At 37.4% G+C, this 12058-nt stretch overlaps 1 protein-coding gene across 8 annotated transcripts in view; it reads left to right on the top strand.

Moving 5' to 3' along the window:
• Positions 1–12058, top strand: part of DYRK1A (dual specificity tyrosine phosphorylation regulated kinase 1A) — a 149370-nt gene that overhangs the window by 100503 nt on the left and 36809 nt on the right. For all 8 annotated transcript variants that reach the window (XM_050784617.1, XM_050784616.1, XM_050784614.1 and 5 more), the window contains one exon: positions 7548–7744. In XM_050784617.1, coding sequence (XP_050640574.1) covers positions 7548–7744 — 197 coding nt within the window. The remainder of the gene's footprint in view (positions 1–7547; positions 7745–12058) is intronic.

The raw sequence follows: 12058 nt of genomic DNA, 5'->3' as shown, positions 1-12058 counted from the left end.
TTAGGTTTATTCTGAATTTCATACACAGCAATCGAGTTAAGAAAGGAGACAGTGAGCATGTGGCAAGCACACCTCATTTATATGCCATGTTTACCAGCAGTCCCCTGGTACTGGTGGCTTAATCTTTCTTTCCTTTCACTAGATAACTGATAATGTCACTAACTAGTTATGTTAGGTGTTATAATACATAGCTACAAAGGTACCAGAAGTGAAAAACAAAGTTTTTTCTTGCTAATTCACATTCAGATCATCCACAACAAATTCCAAAAAGAACATCAGATTCTTTGTCACCTAGCATATCACCCTTATGCATGGAAATGTGTATTATTCTCTCTAAAAAAAAGTTTCAACTCTGTAACTAGAAAAGTAAATCTGTTGGGGAAAAAAAGCCCTCTGTGTATTGTTTAGATAGACTATAACTTATTTTTGGATTATCCACTACTTGAATTAGTTGGAGAACAGCTTTCTTTTATTAAGGTGACCAATGCTTTTCAAAATAGTATTGACATCATCTGATGACTTGTTAGAAATGTTGACCCATCATCATCTGATGACTTGTTAGAAATGTTAGAAATGTAATCCTGGCACTTTGGGAGGCCAAGGTGAGTGGATCACCTGAGGTCAGGAGTTCAAGACCAGCCTGGCCAACATGGTGAAACTCCGTCTCTACTAAAAATACAAAAATTAGCCAGGGGTGGTAGCGGGTGCCTGTAATTCCAGCTACTTGGGAGGCTGAGGCAGGAGAATTGCTTGACCCCGGGAGACAAAGTTTGCAGTGAGCCAAGATTGCGCCACTGCCCTCCAGCCTGGGTAACAGAGCACAACTCTGTTTCAGAAAAAAAAGAAAAAGAAAAGAAAAGAAATGTTGACTCTCAAGCTCTGCTGAATCAGAACTCTCATTTTTAACAAGATTCAAAAACAATTTGCAAGCACATTAAAGTCTGAAAAGTGCTGTTACAGATTATGAATGGCATTGTCACCTCCATAAGACAGTGCTGATGTAGCCCCATCAGTAAGTGCTTGTTGAATTTACTCAATCTAGATTCAAACAATGAAAAGTGTTTCAGGAGGGTAGTGGTAACAGTAATAATCAAGGAACTACCTGTTTCTTTGTAGTTCTTTCATAGCTATCTGGATGTTACAGAATTACCCATCTTTCTTTCCAGATGCATCTTTCAGTCTGATTCTGTCCATGCTGGGTGGTCATTTGGATGTCTTGTGAATACAGTAGATATACACACAAATATGTGTATGGATGAGAGAGCAACAGAATTAAAATACAAATCAACATAGTATATGAGTTTAGGGAGTTAAATATTAGATTTTGATTAGTCAAGGATGCGTAATATTTTGTAATATTGCAACATATAAGGTAACTAACAAATAAAAATACGGGGAGATGACATAAAAAATTCCAGCAAAAGGTAAGAAAGGAAAAGGAACATAAAACAGTTGAAACAACAGTGTTCATTTATAAATACAGCTCAACAACATACTCTTTACAAGAGATAAACCTAAAATATAAGGAAACAGAAGAAGATAAAGGTAAAAAGATGGACAAAAGACATACCATACAAAAATTGATGCAGAGAAGGCTTGGTGTAGTCAGACTGGTAAGAGATAAGCAAAAAGCTTTACTGGAAATAAAGAGGGCAGTTTATGATGATAAAAGGTATTATTCATCAGGAAGGCATAACAACTCTGAATTTGTATTATCCAATATAACACTTTAAGTAGGAGATTTTGAATACATTGTTCTTGGTAACTGATAGAACAAGATGAGACCAAAATTTTTTTTAAATACTTATATAAGACAGCATACTTAATGCAATTAAACCTTTAATGAGGCCGACCACGAAGAGAAGACCTCATTAACCAATGTTGAGGTGAAGAGGATATCACAAAAGCTTATGAGAAGATGATATAAAAACTTGATGTCAGTGCATTTGAAATTTAGATGAAGTTAGACATACTATTAGAAATCTACAACTTAACAGACACAGCGGGAAATAGAAAATCTGAATAGTCCTATTAAACATGATCCTTAATGGGAAGAGCCACCCACTAGTTTTGAAGTCTGGAATTTACAAAAGAAAAGAAAATGAAACAAAACAGAAACTACCCACAAGCAAAACTCCTGGTCCAGAAGGTTTCACCAGTGAATCTACCACACACGCACGTAAAATTGTGACCAAATTGCACTCCAGAAATGGAAAAGTTGTTTTGTTTGTTTTCACAGGGTCTTGCCCTGGGCTAGAGTGCAAGTGGTACCATCATGGCTCACTGCACCCTCCTCCTCCTGGGCCCAAGTGATCCTCCCACCTTAGCCTCCTGAGTGACTGGGACCATAAGCATGTGCCACCACACCCTACTAATGTGTTAATTTTTTTGTAGAGATGGGGTCTCACTAGGTTGTCTAGGCTGATCTTGAACTCCTGGGCTCAGGTGATTTTCCTACCTTGGCCTCCCAGAGGGCTGGGATTACTGGTGGGAACCACCATGCTTGGCCCGAGGAAAGTCGTTTAGCATTTCAAAAATCATATCAGTGTCATCCACCACATTAACAGAGTAAATCAGAAAAGTCATCTCATTTCAATAGATACAGAAAAAGCATTTAATAAAAGTCAGCGTCCATTCATGAGGAAAAGGTCTTAGAAAACTAGCAATAGAAGGAAACTTTGTTAATCTGGGAATAGTATTTGTTAAAAACCTGCAGCAACCATAATACTGGAGAAATGTTGAAAGCTTTCTTTCCAAGAAAGCTGAATTTCCAAGATTGAGAATATATGAGAGTAGTGTCTGTTACCTCCTTTCTAAATCATCGCTGTACGAAAGATCCCAGCTACGTTACTGATGCAGGTAAATCCATCGTTGCATAAAATTCTGTTGGGCACCCCCATTCTGTAGAGATCAGTGCAGTTTCAGCATCCCAACATAAGTTTGTTTTGGTGGATTTGATGGGCCTGAATCAGAAACTTACATGGAGTAGCAAAACTAACTTACTTTTTTTTTTAAAGAGGTGAGGTCTCTGTCATCCAGGCTGGAGCACATACAGTGGCACAATCATAGCTCACTGCAGCTGTGAAATGTTGGGCTCAGGTGATCCTCCCACCCCAGCCTCCTGAGTAACTGAAACTACAGGTGTGTGTCACCATGCCTGGCTTTTTTTTTTTTTTTTTTTCCCCTTGTAGAGATGGGGTGGTGGTGTGTTGCCCAGGCTGGTCTCAGACTCCTGGGCTCAAGTGATTTCCCACCTCGGCCTCCCAAAACCCTGGGATTACAGGCATCAGCCCCTGCGCCCGGCCTGCCAAAATGTTCTTGAAGAACAATTTCCTGTTGGATGTTTAAATTTTTAAAGCTGTTGTAATTTAGTTAGTGTCCAGTTCTTGAACAGAGATCTAAGTAGGTAAGTCTGTATCCAGTAGAACAGAATGGGGAGTCCAAAACTAGATCCACGCATAAAGGAGAATGTGATTTATGATAAAGATGGGGTTACAGAGCAGTGGAGAATGTTAGTTTTTTAAATAATTGGTTAAGGATCAACTGGATGTTAATTTGGGGGGGGGGAATGAAACTAGATTCCTGTTTTACACAGAAGTCAAATGCAAATGCATTGTGCATTTAGATGTGAGAGAGAGCCCAGTGTTTCGAAGGTAGTAGATTTTTTTCGAAAAATTTCTTAGACTCCAAAAGTACAGTACTAATTGTAAAGCAAAAGTTGATAAAATTAAGAACTTTTATTCATCAAAGTATACGATTAAGAGAGTAACAAGGCAAGCTGCCTGTAACCAGTAGGGGCTTACTCATATTCAGAATATGTATTTTTTAAAATCCTAGAAATTTGTAAGAAATGGGCTTAAAATTCAGTAGAAAAAACAGAAAAGCAATCTGAATGTACATTTCACGAAGTGATGTATAAGTGGCCAGTACACATCAAAAAATGCTCATAGTCACTAATTTTGCATAGGAAAATGCAAATTAAAACCACACTGTAGTACCACAGCACAAATACACTTAGCATAATGGTTGAAATTAGACTGATGATTGCATGCTGTAGTGAAGGAGTGGAGCATGGGAATTTTTCATAAACTGCTAGTGGAAAAATTGATTGGAACAAAAAAAGACTGGAAAAACAACAGGACAGCATCTCTGTGTATACCAAACGATGCGTAACAAGAATCTTACAAGTGGCAGTGTTCATAGTAGCCCCAAACTGGAAATAATCCAGGTGTCAGTCAGTAGTGGAATGGATAAATTATCATTTATTCATGTATTGGGGTATTGTAAAGCAATGGTAATGGACAAACTACGGTTTATAGGATAAGATGAAGTAAACAGTTCTACTGTATTACATTAGTCTCTACTTGCCCTGCTATAAATAAATACCCAAGACTGGGTAATTTATAAAGAAAAAAGGTTTAGTTGGCTCATGGTTCTTTCTTCAGGCTGTACGGGAAACATGAAAGCCTCTGGGGAGGCCTCAGGAAAACGTTCGATCATGGCAGAAGGTGTTGGAGAAGCAGGCATGTCTTACATGGCCTGCAAAGTCAGGCAAAACGGGGAGGTGCCACACAGTTTTAAACAGCCATTTTTTGTGAGAACTTTATCATGAGAATAGCACTAAGAGGGACGATGCTAAACCATTAGAAACCACCGTCATAATCCAATAACCTCCTCCCAGGGCCCTCCTCCAATATTGGGGATTACAATTCGACATGAGATTCAGGCAGGGACACAGATCCAAACGGTATCACCTGCTCATATGAAAACATCACGCCTGTGATCCTGGCACTTTGGGAGGCCGAGACGGGTGGATCACGAGGTCAGGAGACTGAGACCATCCTGGCTAACACGGTAAAACCCCATCTCTACTAAAAATACAAAAAATCAGCCCAGCGTGGTGGCGGGTGCCTGTAGTCCCAGCTACTCTGGAGGCTGAGGCAGGAGAATGGCGTGAACCCGGGAGGCGGAGCTTGCAGTGAGCCGAGATTGCGCCACCGCACTCCAGCCTGGGCGACAGAGACTCTGTCTCAAAAATAAATAAATAAATAAAACCAAATCTGGTTTTGGAGGTCAGGATAGTAGTAACTTTTAAGGAAGAGGAAGCAGGTGTTGGTTAGAAAGGGTCATAGAGTGGTATGGTGGGTTTCTGGGATGCTGGCCATTTTTCCCCCATTTTGTGACACAGATTGATTTCATGATAGTAATTTAAGCTTTGTGCTAATGGTTTTTATGCTTTCTACAATATTGCACTAAATAAGTTTAAACATAGTATATAACAGTGACATGGATAATAAAAACAGTAGTTAACATTTTTATAAAAAGTGTTTGCTGTGTGTTACAGGTTTCATTCTGTGTGCCTGTTGGTGGTACCTCATTTAAACTTTGTAACAAGGAATAGGGTCAGTATAGTAATACCTCTGCTTCATAGATAGGGAAACGAAGGCTTTGAATAGTTAAGAAATTTCCCAGTCACAGCCTTAGTCTTTTACTGTTTATAAGAACTTTTTATATATTAAGGACCTCAATTCTTTTTATTTATATTCCTTCCCACCTTTTTCTTTTTAATGTGCAGATTTAAAAGCCCTCATTCCCCCCATTATTTGAATTTAGATTTTCAATTTTTTGCTTTTACAAATACCAGGATAAACATGGTTGACATCTTTATCCACATCATGGATTATTGCCTTAGTATAAGTTTCTAGAAGTTCTTTTTAAAAGCGAACAAGGTTGTTCTACAGAATTGAATTGAATAAATGTGTTTTTGACTATGAATGATAAAATGTTTAGAAAAGTTAGCCATCTTTCACCAGTTATACTATCCTTTTACTTATTTAAGAAATACTAATCATGTGGATTGGGAAAGTTAAGGACCTCACTGTAATGGACAGAGAAGAGAATCTAAAGTCTGAAAGCAGTGCTAGGGGCAGTAGACTTTCCAGCTTCCGCAGGGGTGGAGGACTTGAAATTTGTATTTTGGAAAGGTCACTTTAGCCATGTTATTGAGGAGATCCAGAATTGCAAATAGAATAAAGACAGAGCTATTAGGAATCTTTTTGGTAATCTTAAGTGAGATATGTTGTGTGCAGATGAAAAGGTTGTGTTTGAGTGTTCTGTTAGGAGAGGGAATGAGCAAGATTGGGCAGCTGTTGGGGAAGAACTCTTAACATGACTCCTGAAGTGTTGATTCTGGTTGACTGGGTAGGAAATGGTGTCATTCCCTGTGGTGGAAAGTAGAGGTGGAACTTAACGTTTGGGGAGCTTTGTTCTCTTCGTTTTGCAGAGTCTGTGCCACATTCAGTTAGAGATGGTATTCTCCACAAGATGGGCACTGGCCCCATGAGCCTTTATTGCACATTGACTGTGCATTACTCTACAGTACTTGCAGATAACATTGGGCCATTTATTAATTGGCAGAACTGTTCTGAGTACGTCGTATGTATTAAAGCACTAAACCTTCATAACAACCTTTACAGGTAGGTATTATTATCATTATAAGGTATTAGGTATGCATGGTCACCAGTAGCACTGGGATCTCCAACCCCAGCAGCCTGGCTTGAGAGTCTGTGTCCTTCACTGTTGGACCACCATTATTGTGTGTCTTGAAAATGGTGGAAGTCCAAAGTATTTTGCTACTGAACTACATGGTCGGTTGTGTTGTGGCTGTTAACTGGTTCATTCAGGAGGACAGGCACAAGTATTTTGAATCTAGTCATTCTTGTTGACCAAGGTTTTAGGCTTTGGTCTGTGATTACAAATAGGTTGAATTTAAGAAAAATCTTTTTTTAAATCATTTTCTTAAAAATTGCCTTTTATTAGATACCAATACTTTTATGGACCAGAGTGTTAATTTTTCATTTCTGCTGCGGATATCATGATCATGGTTCATCCTACCCGTGGGATAATTATTGGCTCTTCTTTCTTTGTGGTGAGCTTGCCAGGTCTAGATTCTCTTAGGACTGTTTGAAAGGTGCAGAGGAATCCAACAACCTTGGGTTGAGAAGTTTAGTTCTGTGTTTTATGTTTGTTTTCCTGTTTCTATACCCAACCTTTGATTACCTGTGTCAGTGGAGAGCACCATAAGGTTTCACCTGGTTTGGGGATGCTGGCGATATTGTTTTCCATAAACCTGGCAGCAGGTGCAAAATAGCATCTCAGAAATATTCCTTTGAGTTGGTTTGTGAGGAGCTGGTCCATTGGAGAAGTCCCTCAATAATTAAAAGATTACTTATTTAACTTGTATTATGGTTCTTAATTGATGAAAATCTCATAGGTGAAAATGAGTCTTAAAGGTTGTTGCTGTTGCTTTACAAAAAGGTTTTCTGAAGATTTTCTCAATACAGGTTTATATTCATTTTAATCACTATTGATCTTTTATACCATTTACTACATAACTTGTGTTGAGTGACATATACCTGTTTATAGTGAGAAAAGTTTTTTAATATTGAATATCCTAAAGTTCTTATTTAAAGAGCTATTAGATATATCAAATGATACAAACATTAGGATATGAATATTTCCTATAAACTTCACTTATCTTCTTATAGGAGGAGAGACTTCAGCATGCAAACCTTCATCTGTTCGGCTTGCACCGTCATTTTCATTCCATGCTGCTGGCCTTCAGATGGCTGGACAGATGCCCCATTCACACCCGTACAGTGACCGTCGCCAGCCAAGCATAAGTGACCAGCAGGTTTCTGCCTTAGCGTATTCTGACCAGATTCAGCAACCTCTAACCAACCAGGTAAGTTCATGGAGTATCAGAAATAACGGTTGGAATGGCAGTTTATTCCTTCAAAATGTTGGAATACTAAATAGGCAAAATGCTTTAATGGTTTTCAATTTTACAAGTTTTACATGCAACATGGGATTATGGATTGAGAAAACGTGGTATTAAGAAGTTTGCATTAAAATGTGTATGGTTTTTTTTTTTTTTTTCATTTTTAGTTGTATTTCACTTAAACAGTCATAAACATGCCCACAGTCTCTCATTCTGTAATAGAGAGGGGGAAAGTTATTTCTGAAGAATATTAAAGGAACTTAAAGAAAAGGCTTATTTTTATGGAAAGGTGGCTAAGTTAAAGATGTTACAGGAAAGCAAGTCAGAGTCCATTACAGCAAACTTACAGAACCGAATTTGTGTTATTTTAAACTACCTTTCTACACATTTGTAAAAATAAATACAAAACTCCTTAAAATTCAAAAGAGATGTATGCAAATTAGCTGTGCTATTTATTCAATATTCAGACAGGCTATTCACCATTTTTCTATGAAGTGAATGGTGTAAATAGAATAAATGCTGAACTCTTTTGGTACACACACACGCACATATACACATGCATATATATGTATGTGTATGTATTTTTAATATCTTTCTAAATTAACTGCACCGTCTACATTGATTTTGGTTTGGGGAGACTTATTAGCTGTAGTTGGGAGATAAAGTTTCTTGCCCCGCTGATATTTGATGTGTGATGAGCACTGAAAATGGCTGCTTTTCCATGGACTTAGAAATTTGGTTTGCCATTCTTTTGTTTAGTTCTTTTAGTATATCGTGTGAGGATAAAAGAGTTGGGAGATTTAAAAGTATTTCTTTTCCTGGATTATTTGAAGGAATTGTATTTTCTCTAATTCAGTTATATATATGGTTTTAATGAAAAATTGGTTACAGCGACACATCATCTTTATTAAGGGGTGTCTTGTTTGTATTAAAATGTGTTTGTAATAAAATTTTGCTAGTAGTTAGGCTGGCATAGTGTTTATACGATGTATAACATGTTAATAACATTCACAGTTAAATAGTTACAATAAGATGAATTTTGGCAGGACTTAAGATTTTCTTTTATGCAGTGAATTGATTGAGTTTAGTTGTGTGTTTGAGAATTGGGACAGTTGTTCAGGATGTCCAAGTTTAGGAAGTGTTTAATTGTGTACCAGAAGAAAACTTCTGGAAATCTAATAATAATAACATGATGATCCATTTGCACTTTGAAGAAGCCAAGTTGATTCAGGTTAATTTTCCTGCTTGTTCCAAAGCAGCCTGTCAGGCAGACTGCTGTTTTTAATGTGTTCCACAGCTGAAAGGACTGCGCTGCTATTTGTGACTTTTCCATGTGTGTGAGCAGGCTTCCTTCTTCTTAGATACAGTGCTATTTCAGGTCTAACCTCTGGTGTCTGCAGAGGGCTAGGAAAACTTCCAGTCCTTTAAAGTCATTTTTATCATTATATTATTTTAGTAAATAATTTAATTAGCAAAGCACCTATTTTTATATCCAACTAACATCTTATGTGTATTTGGATCATATAAAATAAGAGATATTTTACTTACTATTTCTGTTTTAAGCTGTGAAATACTTTTAAAGATTTATGTGATGTAAAAAGACTATCTTTAAAGTAATAATACTCAGCCAAATATTTCTGCCAAAATCCAAAAATTTCTGGGCCTAATAAGGTAGTCATAGTAGAGAATACCTTTCCTGTAACTAAAGTGTAGGCTGTGTATTAAGCCTATTCATAGAACCTGGCTTCAAGGTCTTGGTCGGCTCATGGTTGACTTGGTCGGTTGTAGGATTTGAGTCAGGTCATATCTGTTCCTGGGGTGTAAAACTGGCACCTCCGACTAGAACTCCTCCACACATACAAAATACCTTTTAGCTATAAACTTACTGTAATTTCATTATGTAATTTCCATTGTTTCTTGTTAATCATCCTACCAGATGTCTTTTAAAAGAGAAATAGAGCAAAAAGCAGGTGTAGAACAGGATGACTGATGTTTGGAATGCTGAGTTTCTGGGCTATTCTAGTTTTCACAATACCTTTCATAGTCCCTAATTTCTCCTAGTACCCTGGATATGTGTTACGGATGCTACTCAGCTTTATTAATGCTCTCAAAATAATAAAGGCAGAATACAGTGTTTCTGATTCTTCATTATATATGAAAACAGGAGGTAAATATAAATAAAATGAAATAAGTATTATAATGGAAAACAGTTTTTGAAAGGAGTCCTAGAGCTTATACTAAAGAATCTTTTCAGGAAAAAAGTTAATTATTGTTTTAGCTCTTATAACTGATCTAAGCAGGAGTTTTGTAATCTGGGTGAAGTAAAAGGAGCCAGAGATGTGAGCGTTGAGGGCATGCTGTTTCTAGCTTCCAGAGCCAGATAGCTGAGGCAGCAGGAGGAGGTCACATCAACTTCCCTTTTATTAGGTTTATGACCCCCTTGCTAAAGGGGTCATTCCTGCAGCTTGGTGAGTTCCTGGGTCCTCTGAACACCATGGGCTTACTTTTTGGTTTAGAAGGTAGAAGGGAGCTTGCTCTATTACTGTACATTGTCTTGACTTTGACTAGCCGAAGCAGGAAGTAGAGAAAGTGTCAGATGCTTAGTTCTGGCCTTGAGTCTTAGTATAGATGTAAAAGTAGGTATTTGGAAAAGCTGCTTTCTAGTTCTGGATATGTACTGATGGCATCACAATGTTCCAAAACAAAAATTTGGTTAACATGAAATCACAATGAAAGCACAGGAGTATTACTTGCTTTGTAGACATTTATTTGTTCTTTCCATGTATTTTGAGCATCTCAATACAGGGTGTTGTTTGAAGCATGAAATACAAACAACTTGGCCTTGTAGGCAGAGTTTGACCGGTTGTAGAAAAGGTTAGCAATGTTTTGTGAAATGCTAAGCACACACACTCATATGGAGTGTAGAAATTTGATCATGTAACTCATGTTTATATTCTGTTTTGTATATGTACTATATGTTTAAAATTGTTTTTTTAATTGTGTGTGATTTTGGTGTTTTTAAGTGAGCATCATTACTCCTGGATGTAGTCACTGATTCTTTTTTCAGATGTTTGAAATACCAGTGGAATTGTAAATTGGCAAGTTAAAAACTTAAAGACATTCACAGTTTTTTAATGTAACTAATTTTAATAAATGTATGTGTTTATTTTAGGCATACCTCAATTACTTTGTCCAACAAATAGCCTAAAAATGATTGCTAAGAGGGTAGACTAGAGCCGTAACATTGATAGGGAGCTCCTGGCAAGAGTGTCCTTGTTAAGAGTCTGGAGTTAGGCCTGGACATCTTCAGCTATAATATTACAGGAACTGCACTATGATAATATTTCAGACCACACGGATGGTGATTTTCCTGTTCTTTAACTGGCTCTGGGACCTTGGTCAAGTTCTTTAACATTGAAGACTCTGGTTTCTCTTGTGTAAAATGGTCACAGGAATGCTGTTTAACTCCCTTGAGATTGTTGAGGGGATTACATGGGAGACTTGTAAAAATATGCATGCTAAAAACATGTCGTTCAGTAAACACCTGCTAGTGTTACTGTTACTTTATTGTTAAGTTATTCGGTTGACCCTACCAATGGCTTATACTTCCTATCAAGTTTTATTATAGCTGTAATGAAGCATTGCACTGATTCAGATTTTGTGAAACCTCACATTTAGGCTGTACTCCACCAGCCCAAGAAAGGGGATTACTGAATAAACTACCTGCATGAAAACAATGCTGGGAACTTAAAAAAGGAAACACATTTAAGGGAAACCTTTCATCACCCTAAATGCTTACAGCATTCATTCACAAAAAAACTAACATGTTTATTACCCATATTAATTTATGCATTAAGTCCTTAAGGAATAGTATAAAAATATTCTGTGAACTTAGCATTACCTACTGTTTAGAAAAGTAAGACTATATATTTGAAAAATTAAATAAATTACATCATCTTAATTCTGATGATTTTGGTCAGACAAATAGTTATAATCACCAAGGGTTCCCCCCCTCCCCTTCAGCCTTATTTGGAATTTTAAGAAGCAGAGGTCCTTGAGAAGAGGCTCTGTTATTTCAGTAAATGGGTGAATCTGCCCTCTGGGTAACAACTGTTTAGAGTTTGAGTATACATGCAGAAGAAACCAGTGTTAATGTTGGTTCATGATAAAGCACGCGTAGGTAAATGCCATAACAGTTTTATCTTTTCAGACCACTTGGATGGTGATGCTTCCTGTTCTGCCCACTGGTACAACCCTCCCCTCTTCTCTTTTTTGGTG

This window comes from Macaca thibetana, chromosome 3 (genome assembly GCF_024542745.1).
Source record: "Macaca thibetana thibetana isolate TM-01 chromosome 3, ASM2454274v1, whole genome shotgun sequence".
NCBI classification, from domain to species: Eukaryota; Metazoa; Chordata; class Mammalia; order Primates; family Cercopithecidae; genus Macaca; species Macaca thibetana.
This window is presented reverse-complemented; position numbering and strand designations above follow the sequence as displayed.